This window comes from Ictalurus punctatus, chromosome 2 (genome assembly GCF_001660625.3).
Source record: "Ictalurus punctatus breed USDA103 chromosome 2, Coco_2.0, whole genome shotgun sequence".
Taxonomy (NCBI): Eukaryota; Metazoa; Chordata; class Actinopteri; order Siluriformes; family Ictaluridae; genus Ictalurus; species Ictalurus punctatus.
Window position 1 is genome coordinate 10,797,830 of NC_030417.2, and position 16,292 is coordinate 10,814,121.

A 16,292-nucleotide genomic window follows, 5' to 3' on the forward strand; every position below is an offset into this window, starting at 1 on the left:
AATGTGAAATAGCATTTTTTTTTTTTTTTCGAAAATCCAGAAAATAAAAATTGGTCTTTTAATCCGATTAATCGAAGAAATAATCGATAATGATCGTTAGTTGCAGCTGTACATGTTGGCTTGCAATAAAATAAAAATACTGGCTGGAACAATCTGTCTGAGTGTCGTTTATAATCCAGATGAATCTGATGACTTTTATGGAGGTTGAATAGTTTCTCAAGCCACTGTCTGTGTCCTAAAAGTAATTACACGTACAGTTCCAGCAGGCATTTATTGTTCCATTAATCTTCAGCTGCAGGTTAAAAGATGTCTGTTTATGATGAGGGAGGGAGGGAGGGAGGGAGGTGGGGGGTGGAGGTGGGGTTGTACATCATCATGGTCGTGTTACACAGGTGTTTAAGTATTCATTCAGGATATTGACATTACCAAGTTCACACCCACAACGCATGGGGATTTTTCTTGCGTAGACGTTTTTCAGTAACATATAGATCACAAACATTTGCCTTTAAGCCCAAAAAGTCCAAAAAGGAAAAAAATACTGACTGACTGAAGCAGATCATAGTTTTCCTTTGCTGTCACCTGTGGCACGATGTAACACATAAATACAAGAAGCCGTTCAAAAGAAAGAAATGCAACAAAAGACTAATGCGATTTATATATAAACAAGATGGCAATCATTCCAAAAAGCATCTGATAGAAGTCTTATAACTTGACAAAACATTGTTTCATGAATATACTCATGTCTTTGGGTTAATTCAACAGTATGGTTTCCCCCTCATTATTCCGCTGCTTATATAAGAGCACTTCCTATTTAAAAAAAAAATTTTTGTTTGCATGATGAAAACCTGAAGCTAAGGCAGGTGTGAGAAATAAATATATATATATATATATATATATATATATATATATATATATATATATATATATATATATATATATATATATATATATATATATATATAAAAAATAATTTGTTTGTTTGTTTTTTTGCTGTTGAGAGTTGCAGCAAGTGACTGGAAAGGCTGTAGAAATATTCATTTTGTATTGTGTTCCTACAGGTAATCATGCGCACAGTTTAATGTGTAATGCAATCATGTGCACGGTTTAAAGGAGAACCTAAAATACACACTCAAGATTAAATATTCTAGTTGCATCAAACTCTCAGACAGCGTAGCTGGAATTAATACTGCTCCTCGCTCGAGCTCGTCTCGCACACATAAAAATAAATAAATAAATAGATATTGTTTCAGTTTGTCATAACTGTTCGTATCTGAGACACACTTCTGTTTTTGGCAAGCGTAGAATGCACTTATATAGTGCTTTTATCCAAAGCACTTTACACTGTGTCTCATTCACCCATGGTAGCAGGCGCTCCATGCAAGGCGCTAACTTGCCATCTGGAGCAACTTGGGGTTCAGCGTCTTGCCCAAGGACACTTCGGTATGTGGAGTCACGTGGGCCGGGAATTAAACCGCCAACACTACGATTAGTGGACAACCCGCTCTACCACGCGAGACACAGCCGCCCAACAGAAGTCTTGCATCAGGCACTGCTGGGATATGAACCGAGTATCTCCTGTTTGAGACAGGCACTTTAACCAACTAAGCCACAATGCCACATTTTGTACATATGCATTTGAATTAGGCTTGTTATTTTGGTTTTCACCTGCTTGTGATTTATTTTAATTTTTAAAAAATTGTGCTAAACTATTTACTCATCCTGAATTAATAACCTAAAAAAGAGCATTTTTTCCTGCCTTTTCAGGTTTAAGGAGAGTAGGGAAGAGTGTAATAATATTACCAGCTGTGCAGTCGGGAGCTGCTCGCAGGCAGCGGCAATCGCGAAAGCTCAGCCGGATGATCAGGTGGTTTTAGAGCAAACTGTAAACAAATAAATAAGTGAAAAGTAACAGTACAATATAATCCTTTCACAAATCGGTAGTCTAATGTCCACATGGCCGACATTTTTATCTGCTGCTGGCGCCACAATAACAACATATATAATTACTTTCTAATTATCATCACCATTAAAGCACACTTATTATGGTTTTGAAACGTGCCTAATTTTGTTTTAAAGGTCTCATAGAATGTATTTACATGCACAGTGTCACAAACGATTCGTTAAATTATCCGTTCTAAAGGATTCATTCTAAACTCCTCCTTTCAGAGAGCATACTCTGCTCTGATTGGTCAGATGTCCCGGTCTGTTGTGATTGGTCTAACGCTGTGTTTCAAAAAGGAAACGCCCACTGCCGTAACGAGTTTCAGCTCCGTCTGTCAGCGAGCAGTCGATGAAGAGCAGAGGCGGGGCTTTTTGTTGCAAACCTACGTAGATTAGCACAGGAAGTAAAGTCTGGATTCGCTAACGACTCGTTTCAGCTGTTCAGAATCGCTTCCTTCTTTTGGGAGTCAATAACTCTGTTGTGCGCTTTGATTATTGAAACTTTGCAGACTTTTTACATTCACAAACAGCTGTATAACACACTACATGAAAGGTAATATTTGAAAAACCATAATAGGTGCACTTTAACATCGTATCAGTTAGATTTGACACTTGGTTGTACACCTTTTTAATATTTTAATAGACCTTTTAATAGGTCACATCGTTGCGGCTGGGAGCCAGTGTACCAGAGAGACGTTTTATCTTTCAGTCTAGTTTCCCTCCTGCTCATTTATCGATCTTTGCATTAAGGCTGCCGTGCGTTCGATGCAGACAGAGGTCAAGTTCAGTTTCACTTATTCTATTTCTTTGCCGGTCACAGAACTGCCTTTTTATCGCAGCCTTCGAGCGAATCTTTCACTTATTCCATTCTTACGCCTTATTCATCATCCCTGGTCTCGATATCGCATCACACACACTTGATTTTCTGGGATTTCAAGTCCCCCAGCTTTGCTTGATCTCTCATCCTACTGGATGAACTATGTGCAGGAATCTGACTCGAGCTCGTTATTTAGGTCAAAAATATCCGACTAAACGGCGCTTTAAAATAAATAAATAAAGAAATCACGTTTCTGCCAGTTATTTGTCACTTACAGTATCCTCCCTTTTTGTTCTTTTCTTCCTTTAGTTTTTTTTCCCGCTGCTTAATTTTGTTAGATGTCGCTTCCAGTGTAATGTAATACCATGCTGTACGTTGCCAGTTTGAAAGGCGTGAGACGAGCCGTTGTTCAGAATTAGGCTACATGCCAGCCTTGCGGCACTGCTAGGATCTCGGCGGAATGAGAAAATTAGTGGAGCTGAAATCTGATCCATATGGCCTCATATAATGCGAAAAAGCCATTTTTTGTGTGTTTAGCGTGATGATCTTAAGATCCTGCAGTCTTAAGAAACTGTATAACGTGTATCTTTTTGTTGCGTTTAGGTCAGGAGCGCTTTGGGAACATGACCCGAGTATACTATAAGGAGGCAGTGGGAGCGTTCGTGGTGTTCGACGTGACCAGAAGCTCCACGTTCGAAGCCGTGTCGAAGTGGAAGCACGACTTGGACAGCAAGGTGAAACTTGCAAACGGCAACCCTATCCCGTCCGTCCTGCTGGCTAATAAATGCGACCAGAAGAAAGACAGCTCTAATAACGCCTCGCTTATGGACAACTTCTGCAAGGAGGCCGGCTTCCTGGGCTGGTTTGAGACATCAGCCAAGGTAACTCATCATACGCATGATCTAGACTTGAGCGGTTTGGCATTTTTCTTTATTCGTTCACCTGGCGGTCCTGAGGTCACGAGTTCGAATCCTGTCCGTGGCCGGGCGTCCACGTGCGCAAAACTGGGTCTGGCTGGGAGGGGCAAACACTCTCTCTCCCCTGTCAATCACAGCAACCGTAGGCTAGGGAAGGGTGATATGGACTTAAAAGTATATCACGATATTTTCTGGTATTTTATCGCGATAACGATATCAGTGACGACATAAATATAGTACCATGCACCACTGTTTTTAGCTACATGTGACTGCTGTGATCTTGAGAGCCTCAGAAACAAATATTGATCTAAAAATAAAGCTGGTTTTCTGTAACCAAACCAGTTCCAGATTGTAGAGGTAGCTCCTTGTTTAGCGATAAACTCCTCATCAGCGTCACGTCCGTCTTCCGCCGTACCGTCGCACACACATACGTCATCAACAAGGCTTTATCGTTGTTATCGCGGGAAGACTAATTCTAACTGTGGGGAGAATTTCTACCAGTATATCGCAAACGATAAGATATCGCCCATTTCTTCCGTAGGTGTCTGTGAGCTCCTGAGGGCAGATAGCGCTTTCCTCCGAGCGTGTGATGCCGCATGAGCATGAAATAAAAATAATCAAATAAAAACTGTGCAGTGCTGGTGCTCCAGGATTATACGATTGTGAAAGACCCTTGCCCTACTACAAGAATGATCCACACTAAGCAGATCAAAGCTGTGTGAAATCAGCCATGCCTGACCCCATGTTTGAAATTCCCAACATATTTTCCAGAATTATGACTAAAATAGGACTTTTAACCAAAGCCGTTCTTCCACATCAACATGGGTAATGATCTGAAAAGAGCAAGAAGTGTGTAAGTATGTAAGACTTGTAAAAACGTCCTGTTGATGTTTCTAAGCAAGAAAGCTATGGAGTAGCTGAGGAAAAAAAACAAACTTGGATTTGTCTGAAAATTTTCAATTAAGACATTTTGAAAGTGAACAGAAACCCGTGCATCATCTGCTCAATCCGTATCCGTTACGAGCATGTATCAACTCCTCCGGGATTCCGCGATCGCAGAAATATGCACAATGTCCGGAGGCGCTTGAGATTTCTCAAAATTACAGCAGATTTTTCTGCAGATTTGGGCCGAGACGCGTCGTGTGACGTCATCGCAACGCACATTCAGCCGAAGCCCTCTTCGATTCATATGCGTCGAACGTGAGGATTTACCGACAAACATCGCTCCGAAACGGCGTGCACGACAATTTCCGCATCGCAAATTGCATCGCAAATTTTGAGAAAAGCAGCAGAAATATCAAGCATTTTTGGCTGCAACAATCATAAAAAACTCCAGGGAATCCTGTACGGACTGATGTATTCAAGGAAGATTAAATACGGCTTGCTTTCTGAATTAACTGTATCATCTTTTGGGTTGTGTGTGTATGTATATATGTATATGTACATATGTATATACACACACACACACACACACACACACATATATATATATATATATATATATATATATATATATATATATATATATATATATATATATATATATATATATATATATATATATATATATATATATATATATATATATATATATATATATATATATATATAAGTAAACATGGCAGTGGTGAGGCCCATAAATGAGGTGTATTTGTTGAGCCAATAATATTATTGTGTTTAGTAGCTGAATGCAACAGCTGAATTGTAAAAGAAAATTAAATAAAATAAAAACAGATTGAAAGCGTTCCCAAACTTAAACTACATTTAAAAACATTCAGCAAATCCACGCCATTTATCCACCTGGACACTGGCTTGTTTTAAGTCCTTTTGTTTCTCAAGTTATCTGGACTGATTTTCAGAATGGTAATAAAAGTTAGCATTTTATCCTTAACCGGTACTGCATCTGTTTACTGGAGCACTGTACTGATGGAAGAAGCAGAAAAACTGGAACCTAAGTGCATTAGTAGGTATTACTAGGTAGTAAGGTGCTGCATTTCAAATATGATAAATGAATTCAGACTGTATATGAAGTGACGTATAGTGTGTGGGTAAATATTATGATGGGACATTTTGCAGTGTATTTGTTTCAGTTGTAACGGCTTTGTCAAGCAAACTGGTGTTTGAGAAATTCTAGTGTAAACCGCTCTGTCTGTTTAACACGTACACATACAACCTGCTGGGTGTCTGGCTGGCTGACAGCGGGAAGGAGAAAAGTGTGAGTGTGTGTGAGTGTGTGTGAGTGTGTGTGAGTGTGTGTGAGTGTGTGTGAGTGTGTGTGAGTGTGTGTGAGTGTGTGTGAGTGTGTGTGAGTGTGTGTGAGTGTGTATAAGAGTGGGGGCGAGTGTGTATAAGAGTGGGGGCGAGTGTGTGTAAGAGTGGGGGCGAGTGTGTGTAAGAGTGGGGGCGAGTGTGTGTAAGAGTGGGGGCGAGTGTGTGTAAGAGTGGGGGCGAGTGTGTGTAAGAGTGGGGGCGAGTGTGTGTAAGAGTGGGGGCGAGTGTGTGTAAGAGTGGGGGCGAGTGTGTGTAAGAGTGGGGGCGAGTGTGTGTAAGAGTGGGGGCGAGTGTGTGTAAGAGTGGGGGCGAGTGTGTGTAAGAGTGGGGGCGAGTGTGTGTAAGAGTGGGGGCGAGTGTGTGTAAGAGTGGGGGCGAGTGTGTGTAAGAGTGGGGGCGAGTGTGTGTAAGAGTGGGGGCGAGTGTGTGTGTGTGTGTGTGTGTGTGTGTGTGTGTGTGTGTGTGTGTGTGTGTGTGAGTGGTTGGGGGTGGGTGTGTGTGTGAGAGTGGGTGTGTGTGTGAGAGTGGGTGTGTGTGTGTGTGTGTGTGTGTGTGTGAGTGGTTGGGGGTGGGTGTGTGTGTGAGAGTGGGTGTGTGTGTGTGAGAGTGGGTGTGTGTGTGAGAGTGGGTGTGTGTGTGTGAGTGGGTGGGTGGGGGTTGGGGGGGTGAGAATGGGGGTGGGGGTGTGTGTGTGTGTGTGTGTGTGAGTGTGTGTGGGTGGGGGTTGGGGGGTGTGTGAGTAGGGGTGTGTGGCGGGGGTGTGCGAGTGGGGGTGCAGGTGAGCATGCAACTCTGTAATTCTGTAAGTGTGTGTGTCTCATTGAGTGTGTGCGCGCGTGTGTGCATGTGCACGCATACGTGCGTGACTGCATGCGAGTGTGCGTGTATGACTGTGTGTGAGTGAGTGTGCGAGTGAGTGAGAGTAAGTGTGCAAGTGTGCGTGTATGACTGTATGCGATTGAGTCTGTAAGCATGTGTGTGTCTTGTAGGGCAGCACAATTAATCGAATATCGATCGCGATTACGATTTTGACTGCAAACGATTACATGAACACGATCGACTGCGATAGTGACGTTTAAAGTTCGTCCTCCGCTCATAGAAAACTCCGTTGCAGATCAAATCAAGCGCTTACTACACTTACAGCCAATCACCATAGAGCGGCGCAGGGATGACGTCATTTTGTATCGCCAAAACCCGGAAACGAGTTAGCATTTTAGCGCTTGAGCTTCCTTTCAGGTTTCAGAGCAAGGGAAGTTTCCGAGGGAAATCACGATAATCACGTTTCTAAATGGGACTACAGACGTTGGGGACCATAAACGTCATCACGCCGTAAATTCGTATTATGGAAAATGTTTTAAATCGAGTTTGGAAAAGTTGTCAGAAGCTCAGTGATGGTGACGTTGAAGTCGAGCGAGCGTGGTGTAATTTGTTTATAGCGTACGGTTTGCTTTTTATTTCTGACGATTGTATTTAGGCTTCAAACTTCATGAGTTGTGTTCATTTGTGAAAATGATCTTGATGGGCAAAACGTGTTAGTATTGTAAACTTTTGTTGATCAGAGAGTATTTTTTGCAATAATCCAAAAGTCTGTGAAAATCCTATTGGGTTTTTGTGTGATGCTAACTTCCAGGTTCCGGTACAAAATCACGTCATCCCTGCACCACTCTATTGGGTGATTTGTCTGCGTCTCTCCTCCTGTAAACACTGTTATTGCCTTTTCTGCATACGCCTGAATTGTTTTCATTTGGTTGCATAGTGTTGTATTTGGCTGCATATTTTCATTTGGTTAATGGAATATTTATTTTTACTCATCCTATCATTTGGGTACAATTTTATTAATATTTTGCTTCTTCGAGATGATGCACTTTAAGGACCAGTCTAATTTGATGCAAAGATTTGTACATTAGCAGGAATGTAGCACAACATGGAGGTGAAAGCAGCGGTCTGTTTTATTTAAATGTTAAAGTGCAATAAAAACATTTTGTCCCTAAAATCAATTAATTAATCGTGATCTGAATATTGATTAAAATAATCACGATTATCATTTTGGCCATAATCGTGCAGCCCTAGTGGGTTGGTGAGTAAGTGTGCGTGTGCACATGTCTGTGTGTTGGTGTGAGAGCGTGCGTGCATGTGCACGCATACGTGTGTGCAAGTGCGTAGGCGAATGTGCATGTATGACTGTGTGTGTTAGTGAGTGATTGTGTGCATGTGTACTGTATGAGTGGGAGGGAGGGAGTGAGTGAGTGCGTGCATGCGGGAGTGAGGTGAGTGAGTGCGGGGAGGGAGGGGGTGAGGTGAGTGCAGTGAGGTGAGTGCGGGAGGGGAGTGAGGTGAGTGCGGGAGGGGAGTGAGGTGAGTGCGGGGAGGGAGGGAGTGAGTGAGGGGAGTGAGTGAGTGCGGAAGGGAGTGCGAGAGGAAGTGCAGGAGGGAGGGAGTGAGTGAGTGAGGGAGTGAGTGAGTGAGGGAGTGAGTACAGGGGGGAGGGAGTGAGTGCGGTGAGCGAGTGCGGTTGGGAGGGGGTGAGTGCGGGAGGGAGTGAGTGGAGTGAGTGCGGGAGGGGAGTGAGTGAGTGCGGGAGGGGATGAGTGAGTGCGGGAGGGGAGTGAGGTGAGTGCGGGAGGGGAGTGAGGTGAGTGCGGGGAGGGAGGGAGTGAGTGAGGGGAGTGAGTGAGTGCGGAAGGGAGTGCGAGAGGAAGTGCAGGAGGGAGTGAGTGAGTGAGGGAGTGAGTACAGGGGGGAGGGAGTGAGTGCGGTGAGTGAGTGTGGTTGGGAGGGGGTGAGTGCGGGAGGGAGTGAGTGCGGGAGGGGAGTGAGTGAGTGCGGGAGGGGATGAGTGAGTGTGGGGGGGAGTGAGTGCGGTGAGGGGGTGAGGTGAGTGCGGGAGGGAATGCAGAGGGAGGGAGTGCCGGAGAGGAGGAGTGAGTGAGTGCCGGAGGGGAGGAGTGAGTGAGTGCCGGAGGGGAGGAGTGAGTGAGTGCCGGAGGGGAGGAGTGAGTGCGGGATGGGGTGAGTGAGTGCGGGAGGGGAGTGAGTGAGTGAGTGCGGGAGGGGAGTGAGTGAGTGAGTGCGGGAGGGGAGTGAGTGAGTGAGTGCGGGAGGGGAGTGAGTGAGTGAGTGCGGGAGGGGAGTGAGTGAGTGAGTGCGGGAGGGGAGTGAGTGAGTGAGTGCGGGATGGGGGAGTGAGTGAGTGCGGGATGGGGGAGTGAGTGAGTGCGGGATGGGGGGAGTGAGTGAGTGCGGGATGGGGGGAGTGAGTGAGTGCGGGATGGGGGAGGGAGTGAGTGCGGGATGGGGGGAGTGAGTGAGTGCGGGATGGGGGAGGGAGTGAGTGCGGGATGGGGGAGGGAGTGAGTGCGGGATGGGGGAGTGAGTGAGTGCGGGATGGGGGAGTGAGTGAGTGCGGGATGGGGGGAGTGAGTGAGTGCGGGATGGGGGGAGTGAGTGAGTGCGGGATGGGGGGAGTGAGTGAGTGAGTGCGGGATGGGGGGAGTGAGTGAGTGAGTGCGGGATGGGGGGAGTGAGTGAGTGAGTGCGGGATGGGGGGAGTGAGTGAGTGAGTGCGGGATGGGGGGAGTGAGTGAGTGAGTGCGGGATGGGGGGAGGGAGTGAGTGCGGGATGGGGGGAGGGAGTGAGTGCGGGATGGGGGGAGGGAGTGAGTGCGGGATGGGGGGAGGGAGGGAGTGAGTGCGGGAGGGAGTGAGTGCGGGAGGGAGTGAGTGCGGGAGGGAGAGGGTGGGGTGAGGGAGGGAATGAGTGAGGTGAGGGAGGGAGTGAGTGAGGTGAGGGAGGGAGTGAGGTGAGTGAGGGAGGGAGGGAGTGCGGAGTGAGCGTGTGTAAGTGTGCGAGGGAGAATATCTGTGTTATCGATTGAGCAAGTGAGTGGTAGTGTGCGCGTGTATGACTGTGTGTGAGACAGTGAGTGCATGTGTGAGCATATAGGGGTGTGTGTGTAGCTGCGAGAGAGTGTGTGTGTGTGTGTACACGTATAAATGTGTGTGAGAGAGTGTGTGTGCGAGTGCATGTGTGAGCGTATAGGGGTGTGCGTGTAGCTGCCAGTGGGAGTGTGTGTGTGTGTGTGTGTGTGTGTGTGTGTGTGTGTGTGTGTGTGTGTGTGTGTGTGTGTGTGTGTGTGTGTGTGTGTGTGCCTCTCCTTGTTGCTCCTACAGTGATATGCCTGACCCTGGTTATGCTGCTGGTTAATGTTGTCTTGATTGCCTGATTCTCCATAAATACTGAAACATCCTGAGGATTTTAGTCCCGGTATACCAACATCACGTCACTTCACATGACTTAGCATGGCTATTTGAGCATGTGGCTGTTTGGTGTGTGTGTGTGTGTGTTTGCAGGCATCCATTGCCTGTGACTGAGTGTAGCTGTTTGACAGAAGGTGTCTCATCACCCAGTCTGCATAAACACATGCTTGGGAGCTAAAACTATCCATTAGGGATTCAGCCACACTGATGTCTGGCCTGAAGCTCCAGCACCTGTCGTGTGTGCGTGTGTGCGTGTGTGTGTGTATACAGATGTGTCATTCCTCATTTATCAGGACCTCCTTGTGTTCTGTGATGCCTTGTGTGTCCTACCGGACGGGCGTACCACACACTCCACTTCCACTCCTCCCCAATCTCTCTCTCTCTCTCTCTCTCTCTCTCTCTCTCTCTCTCTCTCTCTCTCTCTCTCTCACTCTCTCCAGAGACCTCAGCTGGCTTATTTTGTTTTGTTTGTTTTGCTCACTCAGCCTCGTTTTTCTCGATTACTGGAGAGGGAGCGCAGCGGCGAGCGAAACAGGCAGAATAAAAAGGACGGCGAAAACGTAAATACGGTGCAGCCACGGCTTGAGAATCAGGTCCGAGAGGTAGAATGTGTTCCTTTATTTAGGGTTTACGTATTGCAGCCTTGGCGTACGTGTATAAACATCGCGTTCTGGACGCATTAAGCCTAAATCTGTTTTTATTTATTTATAGATTTCCTATTGGGGTCGTGCGATCAGGTTTGATTCCTGACAAGTTGTGTCGACGACAAACTTTCTCCCCTGATTAGTCCACGCCGTGTGTGGTATTCGAAGTGCCCACGCTGACAGGGACATCGTGTTCCGTCAGGAGCCGTGGTAATTGTGACGATGTAGGCTTGTTTCCATGGTAACTTACTTAGTAATCCATCCTTGGGTAATGCTCCAAGGAAACAAGAGGTCACATGGTGCACTGCTGGTCAATCCGAGTGTATGGGGGGGGGAGAGACTCCATTAATCCAGGAAAAGAAAGAGCGCCGAATGGTGTTTGAGCTAAAAACCTTTGACCTTGGTGTGTCAGAGTAGCTTCAGGATCCCCCTCCGTGCAATACTCCGGCTAATTTATCCATTCTAGAGCGTCTTCAGGCAACACGAGGCTCATCAATATTCATGATCTTCTGATGATAACATTCTGCTCACTCAGTCAGAGCTGAAAATAAAGAAATTAATAAAATAAATAAATAAACCAAAGGCTTAAGTCATATCACACGTTAACCCTGTGCTGGGGGATGATGGTGGGGGGAGCGAGTTTGTGGCTCAAAGTGTTTGTGTTTTATTTTTGTTTACAAAACAATCATTTTTTTCTTGAATAATACATGGCCCTAAAGGACTGAAATCAGTGTCAGTTTAACTGATTTTACTCTTCAACTGGTATAGCATGTGGGAAAACGACTCTTTTACCTGTTCCTCCCGTCCGTGTTATGCGTGTTATGTGACGTGCCAGTGTTCGCTGTTCTCTAGGTCTCATTTAGAAAAGCATTTCGGAGAAACGGATTCCCTCCTTCTAAGCTGTGAGGCAGTTTTTCATCCAGGAGCTGAATTGTGGATCCAGAAGAACCTTCCTATGGTATTATTGTAGAACTATCATGACCTCTAGATTTGGTGGGACATATTTGACTAAGACGCGTTATTAGGTACTGTTTGAAGTACTATGGAAATGGTCTTGGACCTCAATTCCACTCTCAATTCCACAATTCCATTCTTGCCTCGCTGTGGTTGCTGGGACTACGGCTGCTGCTATAGACTTGGGACTAGTGAGGGTATGGGATGGTTGGGGTATGGGATGGTAAGGGTATGGGATGGTGGGTGTATGGGATGGTGGGGGTGTGGGATGGTGGGAGTGTGGGACGGTCTGGTATGGGATCGGTGAGGATGTGGGATGGTGAGAGTATGGAATGGTTGGGGTATGGGATGGTTGGGGTATGGGATGGTAAGTGTATGGGATGGTGGGGGTATGGGATGGTGGGAGTGTGGGACGGTCTGGTATGGGATCGGTGAGGATGTGGGATGGTTGGGGTATGGGATGGTTGGGGTATGGGATGGTTGGGGTATGGGATGGTAAGGGTATGGGATGGTGGGTGTATGGGATGGTGGGGGTGTGGGACGGTGGGAGTGTGGGACGGTCGGGTATGGGATCGGTGAGGATGTGGGATGGTGAGAGTATGGAATGGTGGGGGTGTGGGATGGTGAGGGTATGGGATGGTTGGGGTATGGGATGGTAAGGGTATGGGATGGTGGGTGTGTGGGATGGTGGGTGTGTGGGATGGTGGGTGTGTGGGATGGTGGGTGTGTGGGATGATGGGGGTTGCGGGATGATGGGGGTATGGGATGGTGGGGGTGTGGGATGGTGGGGGTGTGGGATGGTCGGGTATAGGATCGGTGAGGGTATGGGATGGTGGGTGTATGGGATGGTGGGGTTGGGGGACGGTGGGAGTGTGGGACGGTCGGGTATGGGATCGGTGAGGATGTGGGATGGTGAGAGTATGGAATGGTGGGGGTGTGGGATGGTTGGGCATAGGATCGGTGAGGGTATGGGATGGTGGGTGTGTGGGATGGTGGGTGTGTGGGATGGTGGGTGTGTGGGATGGTGGGTGTATGGGATGGTGGGTGTATGGGATGATTGGGGTATGGGATGGTGAGGGTATGGGACAGTGGGAGTGTGGGATGGGTCGGGTGTGGGATTTTCCTGAAAGAAAATCATTTTGTGTAGTAATAATTGCATGCTCACTGACCACTTATTGTACCGTCACGTTTGGCACTTACTTTCTCGTTTTCTTTAAAATGCACCTATTATGGTTTTGAAACGTGACTAATTTTGTTGTTAAAGGTCTCATAGAATGTATTTACATGCATCTATGGTCAAAAACACTTTAATGTGCTCATCATTTAAACTGCAGCATTACCCCCCCCCCCCCCCCCCCCCCCCCAGTGTCAAAAACGATTCATTCAATGATTCGTTCTAAAGGATTCATTCTAAACTCCTCCTTTCAGAGAGCATACTCTGCTCTGATTGGTCAGATGTCCCAATCTGTTGTGATTGGTCTAACGCTGTGTTTCAAAAAAGGAAACGCCCACTGCCGTAACGAGTATCGGCTCCATCTGTCAGCGAGCAGCCGATGAAGAGCAGAGGCGGGGCTTTTTGTTTCAAACCTACGTAGGTTAGCACAGGAAGTAAAGTCTGGAATCACTAACGACTCGTTTCAGCTGTTCAGAATCGCTTCCTTCTTTTGGGAGTCAATAAGTCCGCTTGTCATGCGCTTCGATTTTTTGAAACTTTGCAGACTTTTTACATTCACAAACAGCTGTATAACACACTACATAAAAGGTAATATTTGAAAAACCATAATAGGTGCACTTTAATATTAAGAAAAATCGACAAATGTTTTTCCAACAATTTTTAATTAATTTTTTTTGTGTGTATATTTAATTTTTATTTTTCAAATGTCCCTTCAGGACATCAAGGAAGCAAGACAGCATGCAGTGTACTGTATGTGAAATCATTGATGGAAAACGTGTCAAACACAACCCACAAGATTTATATTACGTACAAATTTACCTCACGTACAGTCTTATTCCCAAAGAGCTGGCTTGGCTTTTCATTCCAACCAATCAAAAGCATCAAATCAGACAACTCTGACATGAAACAAACAAAAAAAGCATTTTTATTATGGAAATTCATCGGGGGAGGGGGGATTTGTTAAATGGATAATAAATGGAATTTCGTTTCACATGCTTTTATACCAAATTCCATCACAGTTCTTTTCAGTAAGTGTTCCTTATCTCCATATTTTCACGTTCTTCCCCACTGCAGGATAACATAAATGTTGACGAGGCAGCCCGGTTCCTGGTGGAGCACATTCTCCTGAACGACAAAGGCGTTCCGTACGAAGAGAGCAACGGCGACCGCATCAAGCTGGACCAAGACCCCATGCCTGCGGAGAGCAAGTCTGGTTGCTGCTAGCGTCAGGCCTCAATCTGTCCGTTCGCCTGCAATAAAGGAGGGGTTGTTGGCTACGAACTGAGACCCAAAGCCCCACCATCATGTCCTTTACTTCCTTCCATTCATGTTCATCATCCATTTTGAAACCAATGGCACAAGCAAGTCTTAGCGTACGAGTCTCAGCTCTCCGCGAGTGGAAACCATAGCCATGAAGATTATCATTATATCGTTATATCATTTATAGTGACTCTTTCTCAGTCATTCTCCCCCATCTCTCTCTGGCTCAACACTGTTCATATAAGATGTATATTTGTAGCCTTCAATAGTGTCCGGTGCCATATTTTCGCCATATTTCTTTTGTTATTGAGAATAAACGCAACCCTATGGGTGTCCTAGGAGGCTGTACCAAGTACATGTTTGTTGTATACAAATTAAGACATGGTTGGTTTTTTTTGCGCAAAGAATGATTACGTAATTTTCCACAGAGGTCATTTTAATCTGGAAGAAAAAGAGAATTCTCTCTTTTTTTGGGGGGGGGGGTTGTTATATCTACAAAAGAAAAGTGATAGCATGTTGACCTTTAAAAAAAAAAAAACAACAAAAAGATTTCTATTAGGAATCTGTATTTAAAAAACAAAAACAAAAAAAGATTTAGTTTCGAGATTTAGTTCAGTTGTTCTACAGTTATTTTTTCCTGCCATTTTCTTTCTCATTTTTTTTCTGTCCATCAGTTGCTTCACTGGAGATCACTCATAAGAATCTTATCATACAGAAGAGGAACATGGGAATATGTTCGTACGAGGTGTCAGGGTTTAGGTACTAAGTGGAAATGTGGAATCTAGAGACTGCAGCCTATTCTATGCATAAGCTTGTGTTTCCGATCACGTTCACGGCAGCGTTTTGAAGAGGTACGGAATTGTTTGAGAACGTATCCATAACTCCAGCTCTGTAGAGATATATGTAGAGATGTGTGACAGTTTAAAACTGTTTTTAAATATACTGGATTCAACCTTGAAGCAAAATAAAACTTTTTAAAATAAAATAAAAAAAAGTGGTCAGTTGTTGATAAATCTCTCCTTGTGTCAGTGTTTAAAAATCTCTCACATTATTACTCTGTAATTAAATGAGGATTGTGTCCACCGACAGTGGAATGCAGTAAGGGATTTATCCGGCTCTTAAAAATTGCTGCTCCTGTAATCAGCACACTGTCTTTGAAATAACTAAATTCAATCACTTAGCAAATTTTTCACTGGTATGTGTTGTAGCTGGAGGATCTTGCCCACCAATGATGGTCCTAACATATACTTGATGGCCAAAGGTATGTGGAAACATCACCATCACACTCGTATGTGGTTCTTCTCCAAACTGTTGCTGCAAAGTTACAAGCACACAGTTGTATGGAATGTCTTTGTATGCTGTAACATTACTAAGAGGCCCAAGCCTGGTCCAGCATGATGATGCCCATGTGCACAACGCGAGCTCCATGAAGCCATGGCATGTTAAGTTTGGAAGAAGGTAGAAGAACTCGAGTGTCCTTCACAGAGCCCTGACCTCTACTGAACACCTTTGGGATGAACCGGAACTGGAGCCTGCTCACCATCGCCTGCCGGGGGGGGCAACTCCATAGTAATGCCACGCCTTTGGAATGGGTTGTTCAACAAGTACATATGGGTGTCAAGGCCAGGTATCAACATACATTTGGTCATGTAGTGTATTATGTAATATTTGCAAACTTCACACCTTCATGTGGTTCTACATCCTTTCGTTCAATACTGCCAGGGTGGTTGCTTGCACAAATAGAGGAGTAATCCCATTTGCTTGTTTCCTTGGAGTACTAATAGCAAAATTGTAACCTCGTGACTGTGATCTTATGCGTGTAGCGTATAAAAGGCCCCTGTTACTCCTCACTTGTCAACGATTTGAGGACCTGGATTCAAGATGGTGAGTATAGTGCTCTAATCCTTTGACATTTTGGTGAGCCTTGTTATTGTTAAAACTGTGCCATCATATGTTGTGTTGATGTGATTCTAATATTCGACCTACTGCTGTCTGTATGATCTGTTGAAGCTCTGTCAATGTTCCTAACCTCTTGTGTATTTCTGGCAAGGATGGTG

The 16,292-nt window shown here is 45.3% G+C and overlaps 1 protein-coding gene across 2 annotated transcripts in view; it reads left to right on the forward strand.

The window, feature by feature from the left end:
• Positions 1-14,576, forward strand: part of rab32a (RAB32a, member RAS oncogene family) — a 28,691-nt gene extending 14,115 nt beyond the window's left edge. For both annotated transcript variants that reach the window (XM_017493106.3, XM_053687669.1), the window contains exons 3-4: positions 3,362-3,639; positions 14,050-14,576. In XM_017493106.3, the coding sequence (XP_017348595.1) occupies positions 3,362-3,639; positions 14,050-14,199 (428 nt within the window). In that variant the 3' untranslated portion in view covers positions 14,200-14,576. The remainder of the gene's footprint in view (positions 1-3,361; positions 3,640-14,049) is intronic.
• The last annotated feature ends 1,716 nt before the right edge of the window (positions 14,577-16,292 follow it).